Raw genomic sequence first — 17,059 nt, forward strand, 5'->3', positions numbered from 1 at the left:
AACGGAGTGCCAAAATTAGACAATTCTCAATTAGTTTATTTTTAATTAAAGCGATTGTAAGCCCAAAGGAGGGACTTAATGGAAATGAGTTGTAGCTTAATGTGATTAAATTTATAAAAAACAAAAAAGTGAGTCATCATTAAATTTAGATTTTAAAGGTGTGTTATATTGAGTTGAGAACATATGTAGAACTAAATTTAGTTCTGCAACTTAAGAGCCTTTGTAAAAAAGCTTTATTTGAAGGACTTCATATTTTAACAAGGCAATAAATAGTTAAAAATACAAAGAGAAGTTTAGTTTATTTATAGAATAATAATAATAATAAAATTAAAGATATATTTAAAAACCTAAGGACAGGAGGGCTTAATAATTTTACCTTCTAATGTACATGATTTAATTATAACAAAGCAATTAGTAAAGAAAAAATTATTTATTTTTTACAGAACGAAACGACCCCTTAGGAAAGCTAGTAAATCCGAAATTCCTTGATGAACAAATGAATACCAAGGCTTTGCTGCATAAGCAACCACATACTTGTACACATACTTTTGGAATAGCTCGGGCGTGAGCTCTATTTATTTTCTCTAACGTGAATTGAGCTGAAAGTAATTAGAAAGGGAAGAATGTCCTGTGTTATTGCAACACATCAGCAGGACAACAAATGTAAATTGTTTGGAGATGCTCACATGCGCACATACTTACATACCGACACCCACATACCAGCATGTCCACATACTTACAGGACACCCATGTCCTGGGCCATGTCCTTTCTGGAATCATCCCACTCCTGCTGCCCGGGAGCAATCTGCTCGGTGTGCATAAGCCTCGTACTTCGACTGTCCATGGCTGTTCTATGGCCTCTCCTTTTCCTTGTTTTAAGCCTTTTCGATTTATTTGCTGACCCAGTTTTCAACGCCTGCCATCCTGCCGACCTACCATCCTGCCATCCTGGCCGATGCTGTCTATAATCCAGCGATTACAAGTGACACACGCATACGTTGCAGCTTATTTTTCATTTCTTCGAATCCCGCTGAAGGACTGGAGGTTGCAGCCAGCTGTTTGGGTTCCCCTGTAGTTTGCATAAATAATCGAGCGGCAGTGCCTTTAACACGCGTAAGCCCCCGAATGAAAACGCCACGTAGGGGTTAATTTTTAAATAAAAAATTTTAATCGTATCGCTGTCTTTCTGGTTTTTTTTTTTGCCTGTTGTTTTACAATATTGTGGCGACAATCATTGCACAAAAGACAAACAACAACACACTCTTTTGTTATCGTTGCTATTTGTTTATTATTGTTATTTGTTATGGTTTGCTATGTTTCGTTATGATGTCATATTTGTATTATGCTTTCACTAGTTTGCCATTTAGTTTAATTTCAACAGTTAAAAGTAGTTCGTTTTACACAGTTCGATTGCTTTATTACAACTATTTAACTATGTCGTTAGTATACACATAGCGTGTAGATTTACTTGACTAATGCATAATTCTAGAGCTTCACTAATTAACTTTAATATACAGGAAGTACTTAGCTGATGGCCTACGAGTATATATATGCATATGTAGATTTATGTGATGCGCTTTAAAGGTTTATGGCGAATGCTTGTGGGCTTATGGCATTAGCATTCCGTTGAGTTTGAATTTCAAATTGGCTGGCATATGTTCGTATTCACACTTAAACGCAAGTTTATATATATTCATATATGTTTTGTGGGCCGACTGCTTATAGTTTTGATTGGTTGCATTAACAATTAGATGATTACTTGTTGTCAGTTAAACAAGAACGGGAAAATTGCAATTTCTACCGGGCATTTAAAATGTAAATGTTAAAGGCCAGGTCTAAGTTAATAACCTTTTCATGATTTCCGGTGTCCAAAATGTGCAGCTGAGAGAGGAGAAAATGATTCAATAAGGTAGCTATAATTGGAGATAAACTAAACGTTTGCTTTGAAAGCCGCATTATGAAACTGCAAAATAACATTATCTCTTATGATACAATAAAGACGGCTTATGGCTAACATTTTTTTTAAAGCTTAACGGAAATTAATAAAATTAGTTTGGGTTTGCTGTGGCCACAGCAAACAAAATGGCAGCGCATAATTCGAAATTATGTCCCATTATAATTATTTCCAAACACAAGATGGGGCAAAATCACATCACATTTTAATTGGGCTAGCATTCACAATGAGTTTGAATTGGTTATTGCTTGATTTGAATGGCAAATGTTAGTTATTCTGCGGGCCTGTACAAATTGTTGTTTAAATAATTAAAACAATTATGATTTATAATATTTGCGGTGCGTAAACAGAGGTCATTTTACTTTATTTCTTTCATCGGGCCAGAAATAGAATCTGATATTTGAATTTTTCACATATAAATGCTTAATTAAATCAATTTATTGGGTGAAATAGATGTGATTTTTTGTTGGTTGTAATTATTTTTATATGCACTGTACTCTTTTGCCATTTACTGTAATTAAAGTTTTAAAATATAGCTATAGAAAATTACTCAATGGGCGATGCGCAGTTGGTGGTCATTTAACACGACAACACTGTTTTTAATTAAGATTGCAAAACTAATGGGATACCATTATTCAGCTTAGGTAATTCTACCGACTGGAAGTGACATTTAAAAATCGCCAAATTGTGCGGAGAGTTGCAAATATTTCAGCCATTTTAAGGAAACTATTAGATAAATATGGCGAGAAATTTTTTTAATCATTTCGAAACGTGGCAGGCTGGCTTATCGTCAATTATGAAACTGTGACATTAATATCAATGCAATAAAAAATTAAATAAATTGTATTTTGCGTGGGTGAATAAAGCAGAAAATCGAATTTACATTTGGTTTGGTGGAGAATTGCGCAGTGCAAATATTTGCATGATATGGCAATCAATTTAAATGTTTTATGACTCACTGCTGCTCTCATTTTGTTGCTATTTGGCTTGTCTACGTTTTTATCTAATTATTTAATATTGAGCCCGGCACTTGCACTGTACACTGCACTTTATTTGATTATTCATTAATTTATTAAAAGAGTCAGCGCCGCTGGCCATAGAGATTACTCATTCCTATATTATGTTTGCGATACATATTTTTTTGTTCGCCTCGTAATTATATTTAAGTTTGATATTTACACACATCCTATAGTAAATTTTGATTTTGTTTAAATATACACATTAATTTGTAATCAATAAGCTTACATATATATTTATTTATATAATTACATTGCTTTACAACGGCTTGGGCAGGAGAGAAAGGTTGGAAGAAAATGCTGTGGATATTAATATTTTAATTAACAATATTTAATGAAGAGTTTTTGCTTTTTTAGGCTGGCAATTAATTCACGAAATTTATTCAAATTAAATAAATAATTTATAGATTGTCAATAACCTGGTTGTTGGAATCAATCAGGATACAAATATTATTCTAACAGAAAAAATAAATTAAATAATAATAACTATACATTTGAACAATAAATTAAATAGAACAATTAAAAAAGTGAATTAATAATATTGTAAGGGTAATTACTTTATTTAATTTATATATTTAGAAAATATGGTTTGAATAAAAAGGTCTAAGAAACACAAACTGGTAGATAAATAAGAATTAAATAGAACAATTAAAAAGTGAATTAATAATATTGTAAAGGTAATTACTTTATTTAATTTATATATTTAGAAGAAATGGTTTGATTAACAAGGTGTAAGAAACACAAAGTAACTTGTTTAACAGGAAAAGTATTTCAAAGGATTTATAAGAATCAATAGAATCAAAAATGTGATTAAATAGGAGTTTCAAATAATTTTAAGAAACTTAAAAAGTGTGTTTATGGTTCAAAGTTCTTAAAACAGAAATGAAATAATTGTTTCTTAAAAACTAAATAAATATTAATTGATTGTTAAGATAAGAAAATTTAGATTGCTTCACCTTTAAGTACGTAATCTTTAAAAATATATTTAACTAAACCCATCACTGCGCCATTGTTCCGCAATGTTGTTCTTGAGTACAAGTTTAAAACTGACTTACTAGAGGGCTGAATAGCCGACACTCAAACGATCATTCACACACTCAGTGGATACTTAGTCGAACACTCACTCGCACACATTTCATGTGGCTCCTTAAATTACTCTATTTAGTTGGGGCTGCTGTGGCCTTCAGTTGATCATCTGTGACAGGACCTTTTGGCCAGGACATGGCCGGTGGCCTGGCGACAACTCTTGACCGCAGGACACCGCTTTCTCGTTGTTGTTGTTGTTGCGGCTGCTGCTGCTTCTGCCGCTGCGGCTGCCACACTTTCACTGGATGCACTTTCTCCCGCTGCCGCTGCTGCTGCCGCCGGTAATGGTAATTGTGATGGTAATGGCCATGTTAATGATGCTGCCACTGCGCCGGAGCTGCACTGTTGACTGTAGCAAAGGACGAGGCCCAGGAGCAGGACGATTGTCAGCCAATTGTACTGACAACCGGAAGAGCCGGTTTGCATTGCCTCCGGATGTTCACCTGAAATTATGGCCCGAACTAATTTCAACTTTATTGCATTGTCTTGAGCTTACATGTTAAAGCGGTAAATAAAAGCAAGTGAATGTGGGGATGTGTACGAGTTCAAGTATACAAATACATATCTATGTATCCATATATCCTTGTTACTCCTTGAGTCAGCGTGGCGTAACAGAATTGACCGTCTTTATTTGTTGCGCTCTGTTTGGCCTCGCATAAGTGTGTGCCTTGTATGCTGTCTGTTTGTTTGTTTGTTTGTTCGTGTATGGTGCATAAATATTTAATTAATGCTGCAGTGTTTGGTCTTGGCCCAAAGGAGCCAGGGGAAATCGCCAGACATTTGTGATTTCTGCCTGGACAAGCCCGGTGTCAGTCGGAGCGTATGAAATATTTAATCATTAAACTGCCGGCCACCGAATAATTAGATGATTTTCTCCCAAGCATTGTGAGGCCATTACAAATTGATTTGCCAGGTGATTTATCTGACGAATGCCGGCTCTTAATTTCCCCCCAGAGAAGTGAGAAGCAGCACAATGTAACCGTTTAATTGCCGAAATGAAGTGGCCCTGTTAACACATCGCACCCACTTCAGGCCCAAAAGTGTTTGCACGCGATGCTGGGCAAAGGAGTACCTGCATAAATAACACAAAACACCTTTAAGGACTCGTATCAATTACACATGTTCGGCTGGCCGAGTGTGTTGTCCTGGTAATTGATTGAGTTAAATTTTTCCAGCCATTAAGTTTGCCACTCGAGCGTCACTTTGGACTACAGTACATTGTGCAAACAGCAGTTGCCATGATGTAATACACGGCGTATGCGTGATGAGCGAAAGGGGTAGTGCTGTGCTGTAATACACGGCGTATGCGTGATGGGGTGGTTCGTCGAGGGACCCTCAATTTGAGTTTGGTTGCTGCACAACAAGATGGCCAATAAATTTAGATGATGCCTAGTTCTGGAACCCCCTCATACAAACATATCACGCATACGCAATGTGGCCCGGCGTGGGAGGTAGACATTGCGGCACTAGACAATGTATTTGTTGACAGGCACAGGAATTATTAATAACGTACGTGGCGCACATAATTCATCATCAGGATACCGAGATACCCATCTACCCATCTACCCAGATCCCGACGACCTTTCTCCAGACGCTGCATAACTTAAATATCCTCGGGCCTCTCGAGGCTGGGAAAACACAAGTCACAAGCCGGCTTAGCCAAACAAAGGCGCATAAAGTGCACTGAGATGAAAGGAGCTGCTAGTCGGCAGGCCGAGCCAAAGGAAAAAAGAAAATACTAACTGAAATATGCAAAATTAGCGCTGATGGATTTTCAGGAAGGAAACCGGTCATGGAAGGATGCAGCTAAGCAACTGCCGAGTTCCAAGTTCCACACAAAATTCCCACCGCAGAAGGACGAAGGACGAGGATGGCAGGACTCTCTGAGCTGCATGCACGTAGTTTCGAGTGTTTTTACGAGCAGCTTTGCATACTTTGGCAGTATTTTTACATTTTCTTAAACGCGCTTTGTTTGTGCAGTTTATGCCGGATGGCGGCTGACAGCCACTTGTTCTCCGCACTTTCCAAGTGCCTCTAAAGAGCGACATAAAGCTGCGATTTGGTTTCGCTAAGCGCCATTCAATTACCACCGCAATTGCCGTCCCTCGCTTCTCCCCTTGGCATTTCACTTTTCACTCGATGAGACTTTCTTTCGGCGGCCCAAATGAAATTACACAGTTCATTAGCGCGATTGTTTCGTGCCCAATTGAGCCCGTAAATATTAAATAATTTCCATTATCAAGTGCAAACAAGTGCGAATGGGCAGAAATGTTGATTGCCATTAATTTGTGTTTTACATGCCCAATGAGAAGCCATTAGAAAGCTGCCAGCAAGGCAGAAAATTCAATTAGAACTAAGATGTTTTAAACCGCCCTAAGCTGCCTGCGAAGCAAAACGAAAGTTTTTTGGGACAAGTGCTAATGTCGTTATGAGTTTGGTAATAAATGAAAGGAAATTGTTTATTTAAATCTAGTTGCCAAAAATTCTATTAAAAAGTATAATATTAAAATCGTTATAAATTGATTTATCATCATAGTCAATTTAAATATTTTCTATTTTAATAATAAAGGATATCTTATCTTAAATACATTAAACTGTAAATTTATATGCAATTCTTGTTCTCTTATTAAAGTATATTGTCTTATATAGCATCTAATACTTTCTACTTTGGTTCAAATAAATCAAATTTAATTATGGCATTTTATACAAGCTTTTTATAAATGTAAATATTGAAAGTTTTAAATTTAATATCCAGGAAATAAATTTATCAATGTAATTTTTTATATCAGTGCAAAAAGAGAAATTGCATTTATATATTTAAAGACTTAAATATTGTTACTCATATCAGATAGCCCTACAAATTTGCAAAAATGAAATATAACAAAATAAAACCTGAATGAAACTGGCAAAAGCATATAGAACCTCATAATAGTTGGTAAACAGAAAAGTTTTTGGCAAGCCTTAATTGCAGTTACACACCTGCCCTTGCATAAAACAGAGATAACATTTCACAAAATTAAACCTGATATGTGAGAGCTATTAAAGGCCCTTCCTCATCTCTCCATTTACCTTATCAAAAGCGTTTTGTGCAAATATAAGTTTTGCTTGCCAGCCCAAATGTTTATTCTGCTTCCTGGAATTTTAAGAGCCCTTGTGTTGAGGAAATATTTTAAGGGCGATGTATTTGAGTGTGCCTTACATCGCCCAATAGTCGGCCATGGGTTAAATGGACTTCGCTCGGTACTGAGACCGAGTCGAGCAGCTGAAGCCATGGATCCTGGTCTATTGTTTCACTTTGCGTGCTTTTCAATTATGCATTAAACTGTCGCGGGATATAAAAACGCTTTGCTCCTGCCGCTTGACACTGTGCACATCCGGTTTGAGCATGATAAGCATTTCACGGACTTTATCGCCGGGCATGGGCATGCAAGGAGTAAAAAGTTACTCCCTTTTTACAACAAAAATAGGATAAAAATAAAACGCAGCAAAAAGGAGCTGCCCGTTGAGGTGGCATTGCATTCCGCGGAGTCGTTCGCTGTTTTTTATTTTCCACTTTGCTGCAAGTTTATAAATAAAATGTGCATATGTGACACTCGAGCACGCAATGCCGTTGGCAAGGAGTTGGCCTAAAGGGGCGGCGCCAGGAACTGGGCGTGGCAGCGAATACCAGAGCGCGAACAAAAACCGGAAGCCATGCATCGCTCCGTTGCAGCCCCCTTTCAACTCGCATTTCTAGACCTTCTGCAACCCCCCTTCGAAAACTCGGCTTTATTATTGTTTTTGCCACACGTTGCGGCTGGCTAAAAGTTGCGCTTGTTTTTCATCCTGCGTTGACATTTACGTCGCTGTCATTAATTTTAAGCTGCACGCTTTTTGGGCGGCAGCCTCGAGTTCAAATTACGAGTTATCCTGCGAAAAAAATAAGAAACTCCCACTCGCATTTGCATTTGCACAGCTCGGAATTCACCTAAGCTCCGCCAGGGGGGAAAAATTGTTTGCGAAAATCGGGCGCAAACTTTTCAGCGACTCTGTGATTTTTGTGCATACCGAGTATAGGAATTAAGGTTTTTACCCGTGTGTGACATGTTTATTATTGTTACAAGCTCGTATTTTATGTGGATTAAACAGAGTTTGTAAATGTTTGACTTGCTTTAAATTTAGTTGACCTTGTTCATTCAACAGAAATAATTAATGTCTTTATATATCAAACTATTATTATTTAAATCTGTTTATTTTAGGAAAGACTAAAGCTGAGTGTCTAGGTATTTTATGGCTTTTCAAAAATAATCTTTATTATAGAAATCACTGTTGCTTAGAATAAGAAGACTATCTTCGCCTGACATTTATTTAACACAATAAGACACTGGAGACCATCTCACTGTCTTTTATCAACATTTATTCAGTAAGACACTGACGACGATGCTGTTGTTTCTTATCGACATTTCTGGCTGTAAAGTGCCCCCTAAAACTATAAGAAAATCCTGGTCGACAACTGCAGGTACAAAATATCTTAGCTGCTGTAAAACTTTACCAAAAAGAAAACGCCCTCAATTTTGTTTTAATCAGTTAAAATGCCCGTCTAAGCCGTATAATGGAGACTGAGACTCTGTGTCTCAGCGTTTCGCATTGAAAATGTAATTTAAAAGTTTTCATTTTATTATATACGCACACAGCCTTACATACTTATGGGCACAATTTTTGTTTTTATTTTCTTGTAGATTTTGTTTTGATTTTATTTGGCACAAAACTATTTGAAAAGTTTTGAATTTAATGCGCAAATACGTATTATGGGCCATGTAGCCCCCATATATAATGTATATATTTGTCTGACTGTAATACATTCTAACAATATTGTCGTTTGTCGCAGCAACTCGTTTCGTTTCGTTTGGTTCGGTTTCGTTGGAAAGTTTGTGTTGGAAAGTCTGCCTGGCTGAAATAATAATTGAATGTCACTTGAACGACAAGTTGGGATCGTGAAAAGGGGGAAGGTAGGGGGAGTTAGGATCTGAAGCCGAATCTGGCGAGAAAACTACCAAACAATTTTGTCAAAGTGACAAAATGCCGAACGGCGGCAGCTAGCCAAAAAACTTGTTTTCACAGGCTTAGCCAAAAGTCTCTCTGGCCAGGGAAATATACATATATATATATATGCATTTTATCAGCGGTTTTGCTGGCTTTCGACTTTGTTGAGAAAATCAGGGAATGATTTTTGCATAGGGTGAGGTCGAGGGCGAAAGGGGAATTCCAATTGAATTTTGAGCAGCTCAAGGGGAATTTTTAATTGAGCGCAGGCAAATCTTTTGCCCAAAGCAGACCGCACACATAGTTTCGTCAGTTCTAGCCAAAATCCAAGGGAAAAGCCCGAGATCCGAGCCAAAGCCAAAAGCTGTAACCACATTTTAAGTCCCCGAAAGCGACTCATATAAATCACGAATGAATTAAGTGTGGCCTGACCTGTTACCACTGCTTTTCCTTGGATTTCCCGTGCTCTTTGTAGATTTTTCTTTTACTTTTCTTTTTTTTTTTGGTTTTTTTTTTGGTGCTTCCCATTCGTTTTTCTTTGATAAACTTGAGACGTGCGTCCTTGTGGGCTTCTGTGTGTGCCGGCTGACTTACTGTTTGCGTAAGTCAGGAGCCACAACAAGGGATCCTGGCTCCTGGAGAGCAGGACGCCCTTTGCCGTTCGTCATTTGAGTCATTGCGGTCAAGGCAAGGGAGCCCTTGCCTTGTCTTTGGTTTAATGTGTGGCCGGCTGTTTTAATGCCTTATTTGCACGTGCTGACGTTTATCTCGACTGGCATTCCCGCACACACTCACACGCGCCCAAAGGACTGAAAGGACTCGCAGGATACAGTCTCGGCCAGCGTTGGATTATCGGGCCAAAAAAGTTTGGCCAGGCCAAGAGGCCAAATGGAAATGGAGCCCCAACTTCCTAGACCAACAGGAGATTACCCAACAAATTGTCCTGCTAATGTGAGGATCCCAAAGCGAATGGGAGGTGCAAATCTACAAGATTAAAAGTATACTGTGTCCAAAGAAAATACAAATTTAAAGTTCTGTATGTAGAAGATATAGATACAAAGAAATATAACAAATCGAAGTACTTCTGCAATATTACTAAAAGAGAATTTAGCGCTTAGGACTTATAAAATGTTATTAAATCTTTCTCTTTGGAAACTTATCTTCTCTGGTTTAACGACTATTTTAATTATACGTACCAAGGAAAAAATGTTTTTAATATTTTTGGTTCTTACTACACATGGATAGTTTTTACGCAAAAAATATTTTTTCATATTTTTTATTTGTCTGAAATTTTATTTGAAGCTGTGTATTGTTGGTAAATATGTAAATACATGTTTGAGGATAACGCCACAAAAAAGGGTTATTAAGTTCAAATATTTTCAGCTTATATTTTTATATATTTCAGGAAAAGAAATCATTAGACTTCGCATCATCTTTTTTTTATGCAGTATAAAAATATTTTTTTCACATATAATATTTAAAGTAAAAAAATATTTTCACATACTTGTATAATATATTTTTACTTTATGAAATATTTCTGATTTTATTTATGGTCATGAGTTTTAATAATATTCGGGATTAATATCTATATATTGTAATGGTGATATGTGTATTAACCTATAAATAGAGAAATAAAACGTGATAGCAGGCAATAGCAGGGATAAAGATGGCTTTTAAATGAATTTAATTGAGCACTGCACCGAACTTTCCCTTCGATTTGCACACATGTGCTGGCCCACGCATTTTGCGAGTAGCAAATGTTAGCTGATTTGTTGGAACGCTGATGCACATTAGGCCACGTTCGCAGCGAAGTCGAAGGATGGTGTGGAGTGTCCTTGACAACGCCTTAGCCTTTTGACTTGGTTTGGGTTTTTCGGGGGGTGATCAGATGGTGTGGGATGGGTAAAAGTTTGTCCAAGCAGCGCCCCAACGCCTGCGAGTCCTGCTCCTGTAACCCAGTGTGTCTGCATGTGTTGACCTATCAGTTTACGTGCCATTTAGCACTCAATTAAATTCGTACAGCGCAAACACACAGGAAACACCCGGAGCAGCCAGCGAACCAAGAACATTTAAGTAAATGTGCGCTCATCAGCAGGCAGAAAGGACGAAGGACGAAGGGCTCAGGACCAAGGATTTTCACTGGCTGTCCAATCATTGGCTGGCTGCCTCTCAGCTCCAGCTATTAATCAAGGCAGTGGGCATTTGTTGAAAGCAATTTATTTCGTTATCGAATGGATTTGCCCGAGCGGATGGCTAAAAATTATGCAGGCCAAGCGAAATAAGAAACTTTCGAGTTGCTGCCTCGTGTGAGTTGCATTTGCAGTCCTGGGACTTTAGACCTGGGACTTCAAGGAGCTGTCCAGTGCACATTTATGAGTGAGTGTTTGCTTGCTCTAATTGAATGTGTGAAGAGCTGGGAGAACATAATTCATGATTATCGATTGGCCAAATATTTTATTATTTAAATTGAGATTGCTGCCAGCTGGTGGCCGAGTTTCGAGGCCACGAAGATGACATCCTGCTAAGTGCAGATAGCACTTGCTTTCTAATTTATCTGCACATTCTTTTATCGAACTGCCAACAGACATGGGCAGCAGCACGTCAGAAATCATGTATACGCAGTGCTGGCCTATTGCCCTATTGATTTTTGTCGCTTGATTAAACAACAGTAGCCGAAGAGCTCAAATCTGTGCGCGTTTTGCAATTGGGTTTCACCATCATAGGGTCATTACAACAAGCTGCCGGCAATCCAATTACTATCCCATTTCAGGCCGCATCGCAGACTCCCGCTGATTGGCCGCCTGAGTGACTGGCTGATTGTCTGAATGGCTGACTGACTGACTGAATGACTGGCTGATTGGCTGGCTGAGTGCCTAAACGATTGCCAAATTAGCCAAAAGTGCACTTAGCATTAAGTTTGAGCTCCTGCTGGGGCGATGGGGGTGGCAAGATTAGCCTATTTGATTCATTACCGGTTTGCCCCTCCGCCAAAATCAGCAGCTTATTCAAATCCTCTTATGACACCTTCTTCACGCTCAGTTAACATTTCATTCTGCTTTAACGAATCAATATGTATTTTACAATTATAAAAAACCTTTTATATCCCTTTATTATAAAATTATTTTTATTCCTATTTAAAATCAGTTCACTGAATTTTATTTAATCCACTTTCGTCCTGGGACATCCATTTAAAAAGATTTTCTAAAGACCGTGTGAAACAAATTTTAAAATAAAACAAATCTACTTATAAAACACACTTTATTTCGTAATTCACCAGTAATAACAAAATTAGGATTGTTAGTTCCTAGCTCATTCAAAAATAACAAAAATTTGTACATTTTTATAACCACAGTAAAATTTCAAATATTCAAATCCATGTCGTTAAAGGAAATTCACAAAAGTTTCTTTGGGCCAGGCAAAGTGCAAATGTAATTTTAAACCATTATTATTCAAGGCCTTCTACCTGGTAACCAAAACCAGCTTGCCTGTCTTTCATTATCGGGCATTTTATAGTAATTTAAAATTCATGCCTCGGGCCAAAAACCCAAGCCCACTGCACACACAGCCGGCTGCCCACTTAAATTTTAGTTAAAGTTTATCCTGTCAATGTGCGCACCATTGAAACCTGAAACGGTGACAATTTTGGGGCCAGGAACTTTACCGTTTGCCGTAACAATATGTTGTGGGCGAATCCTCCGCTCTCGCACAGTATTTTGTGGCAACTTTTGCGAACAAAACTTGCCAGTGGATATATCCTGCCCGATGCAGCAGCATTTACCTGTGTGCGTGCCGCCTCAAGTGCTCCATAAGTAGACCCCTTGTATCCTGTATCTATTCGCCATATCCCTTTTCCATGCTTTCCATCCCACTGCCCCCCGAATGCCACGCCCCTGTGCGTTTAGTTACAGAATTTTGTGGTAAGTAAAACATTGCAGCCCCGAGTCACATGACACACGCACACGAGTGCAGATGGGAAAACCAGGCAACTAACCCGCACAAGTTGCATTCTGGGTCATCTTTGGACAGGCCTCTGGGGATGGGAATGGATGTTTGGGTGCACGGAAAGAAATTGGGATGCGCTGCTATAATAAATACTTGTTAATACATTTGTAAAGCCATTTATAATTTGTATTTTTTAAATTTTAGCGCTGACTAGATGGATATTGTTCTTTACGGCCTTAAAATTCTAATGATTCATGCTGGCAACACCTTAAAAGACACTAATTTCACAGGACAAACAAATATTCCATAAAATATATATACTCTGAATTACTTTAAGATGATATGTATTTATAAAATATATATTTTCCCTATGATAAGCTAATTCATTAAGCAATATCCCTTATTAACTTAATATGTGTTCATTGCCCTCGTGATTAACTAGGTTTATTGTAATCCTCAGTTCCCTAAGAAATATATAAAGATTATTTCCCGTGCAGTCCTCCATTGGCAACGCAGCTTAAAAGTATACGGATGCGGATGCACGTCCTCTCATATAGCATAGTGTGTTCCGTATGAGCATCGCTGCGGTGCACCTCAAATATTATTACCAGCATTCTTACCGATATTGCCGTGTACAGGACACTCCACCCAGGAGGGTCTGCTGCCACTTGCATGCCAACTGGACATGTATTAAGGCCAACTTCAACTTGTTATCGTTGGACAAGCCACATCGGAACGAGCGTTTTGGGGCATGCCGATTGAACCATCGGAGAATGGCATGCTGGGAATTCGCTCGCGGATCGAACTTTTTTCAAGGACTACCAGGAAAAATGTAGTGGGGCATTTTCCATTGAAGTGAATGTTTTTATGAAGCGATAGGTCAGGCTAGTAGTTTCTGTACACTAAGAAATATGTGTATACCACAAATGTGTAGATTTAATAAATTAAAATATGTGTAATCCTTGTTCACTGCCTTCGTTAAACATTAAACCTCTTCGTTAATATAGTAAAATCATAAATTTTATGTTCTGAGGGTATTTGAAGTTCGAACATTCCCATTTATTTTTGTTCAGCTATTTGAGACAGAAAACTTAGCTACTTAGCCCGAAATACAAAACAGGAAACACAAGAAGATGATGATTTTAAAGACTTTAAAGAAAACGCTGGCGATGCAGTGACTTTAATGCAATTTCAGGTAAACGAGTCCAAATTGATTGCAGAAAGTTGTGCGGTTGAAGGGGCAGGATGACGACATTTTTACAGCTGGGGCGGGAAAAAAAGCGAGGTGAGTGCAGCGGCATAATGAAATATTACGAATATGCATCGCAAAATGTGGGAATACAATTACGAGTGTGTGTGTACCGCCTGCCGCACACAAGGAAACATGGGGATTTTTATTTAATTTTGTTGCAGCTGCATTTGTTGCTGTTCTGTGAAGCGCTCTTGAAACTTTGTGCAGAACACGCAGCCGAGCGCTTAATTTGCAACATTTCTTTGTCACAAGAACACTGAAACGAACAACAAAAGCTGCAACAAATGCCACGCCTTTAAGGCGGCAACCAGGACAACTCGCACATTGTAAATAAGATGTAATAATTTAAAAACGCAAGAACGCAGCAACGCAGCAACCAAACGCAAAAAAGAAACACAGGAACGGCTGTTTTTTAATGCGCGAGGGTTGCTCACAAGTCTGTTGGCAAAAATAAAAAACTGAAAATAAGTGGCAGGGATTAGCTGCGAACCGATGCAGCAAATACCCTGGCAGATTTGTCAACAGCTTTACCAAAAAGATTTCTTTTAAAAATGTCTCGAGATGAGTCTGCTAACAACATAAATAAAATCTTTTGAAATGGAAAAAATAAACTAAAGTTAAGATGAATAGATGAATGAAGAAGCATAATAAATTATTTTAGGCTGTTACTTAAGAAATAAATAAGAAACTTTTTTCATAAAACTGACTGTTAAAAAAGTAGACTCATATTTATTGACACTCTTAAATATTACATTTTTAAGTGGTGCTTAATAAAGCCCAGTACAACTTCTTTAAATCCCTACCAATATAATAATATTATTTATAAATTATTCCTTAATTTAAAAATGCATTCACTTCACAATACTGTTAGTAACCAATCCAATTTTAAACAATTATTTAGTCTTCCTTGTACTCAAAACTTATTAAAAGACCCAAAAGAATATAAACATTCGTTAAATTCTAGATTTTCTCAACTGCTCCTTGTTCCTTAATGAGAGCATCTGCTGATGATTTTCCGCATTATTCTTCTTCCAAAACGCCCGGCGTGAGGGTATAGAAAGTAAAACCCTTTTAAGCCACATCGGTGCCGTCATCACACACACTGAGCACACACACACCAGCACACACAATGCATGTTGCAATTGACAGCGGAATGGCAGGCAAAAGGCGCAGCTGCTTTCCCCACTTTCCCCACACACACACACACACACACATGTGCAGAAGAGAAGCGAGGCAACTGGGAAAAGGCAGCCCGCTCCTTAACCCCACAATGCCCCACCATTTCCCCATCACCCGATTTTGGGATGAAAAAGGAGCAGCTGCTCCTCGTGGCCAAAAAACCGTTTCGTAATTAAGTGCTGCCGGGAATATGTGGTTCGTATGAGTGTGTCTGAGCTCGTGTGCACTTGGCTATTGGTTGTGGGTAATGAGAGACCCCCAGGAGTGGGCGTGGTCCTGGCCAACCTCTCACTTTCCCCACTTCCCCTTTTCTAACCCACCCACCTACGGCAAAGATCCCAGCTTAGCCATTTGTTTGCTTATTTAAGTTTGAGTCTGCTAAATATATATTTTTTCAACTTTAAATTGGAAATTCCTTGAGCAAGCGTACTCGTGCGAGTACGAGTACGAGAACTTCCTTTCGCTTCATTATCAACGCGCTTAATCATGGAACTTTGGCTTGTCCAACTTGAAAATGGTACCAGTGTCCGGACCTTCTGAAATTGAAAGCCCGAACAAATTGGAAATGCAACTTTGAATGGGTTAAGCTTCGGGCAAGGATGGTCCGCAGGCTCAAAGCGAAAACTGCGGTGACATTTCGATATCCACTGACACAGGAATAGAAAGTGGGAATCAGCAGAACTTCGATATCCCCGGGAAAAGTTAGTCCCGGACAAATGGTGACAAAATGGGCATCGATAAGGGGGGGAAACAATTGGAACAAGGCCAAGAAAAATTCTTACAAATCGATCTCACCTTTTACGGGGACAACAACTTATTGTATGGGCTTTGTTCTTAATGTCAACTGAGACAGAAGCATAGGCAATCCTATCTCTATGGACGATAGCACTGCTATTGTGCGAAAGGCAATCTTCAGATTATTAAATTAGGTTATAGATTCTAGATCCCATAATTTAAGTAATTGGATTGCGATTTCGACGTGGGATACCCCTATGAGTTTGTGTTTGAATTCCCTTATATTCTACATTAAACGTTTTCTTTTTGACGAGGGTCAAAATTTTAACCCATTTTCATGTTCGATTTTTTCGTAATTCCAATGGCTATTCGAATGGGGTCCCAAAACTGCACTTCCAGATTTCATAACATTAGTTATTGGAGTCAGATTTTGACGTGTGATACCTCTGTGAGTTTGTGTTTGAATTCTCTTATATTCTACATTAAAAGTTTTCTATTTGACGAGGGTAAAAATTTTAACCCATTTTCATGTTCGATTTTTCCGTAATTCCTATGGGTGTCAGAATGGGGACCCAAAACTGCACTTCCAGATTCCATAACTTTAGTTATTGGAGTCCGATTTTGACGCGTGATACCTCTATGAGTTTGTATTCGAATTCTCTTATATTCTACATTAAAAGTTTTCTTTTTGACGAGGGTCAAAATTTTAACCCATTTTCATGTTCGATTTTTCCGTAATTCCTATCGGTGTCAGAATGGGGACCCAAAACTGCACTTCCAGATTTCATAACTTTAGTTATTGTAGTCCGATTTTGAAGCGTGATACCTCTATGAGTTTGTGTTTGAATTCTCTAATACTCTACATAAAAAGAT

General features: G+C 38.2%; 1 protein-coding gene across 2 annotated transcripts in view; it reads right to left on the minus strand.

Annotated features, from left to right (window-relative positions):
- Window positions 1-1,263: 1,263 nt before the first annotated feature.
- LOC119554736 (junctional adhesion molecule A) overlaps window positions 1,264-17,059 on the minus strand; it is a 111,443-nt gene continuing 95,647 nt past the window's right edge. Inside the window, exon 7 of one of the 2 annotated variants that reach the window (XM_037865758.1) lies at window positions 1,264-4,499. In XM_037865758.1, coding sequence (XP_037721686.1) covers window positions 4,162-4,499 — 338 coding nt within the window. In that variant the 3' untranslated portion in view covers window positions 1,264-4,161. Of the gene's footprint in view, window positions 4,518-17,059 lie in introns of both variants that reach the window. The other variant, XM_037865757.1, reaches the window with a different exon arrangement.

Source organism: Drosophila subpulchrella, chromosome 3L (assembly GCF_014743375.2).
Source record: "Drosophila subpulchrella strain 33 F10 #4 breed RU33 chromosome 3L, RU_Dsub_v1.1 Primary Assembly, whole genome shotgun sequence".
NCBI classification, from domain to species: Eukaryota; Metazoa; Arthropoda; class Insecta; order Diptera; family Drosophilidae; genus Drosophila; species Drosophila subpulchrella.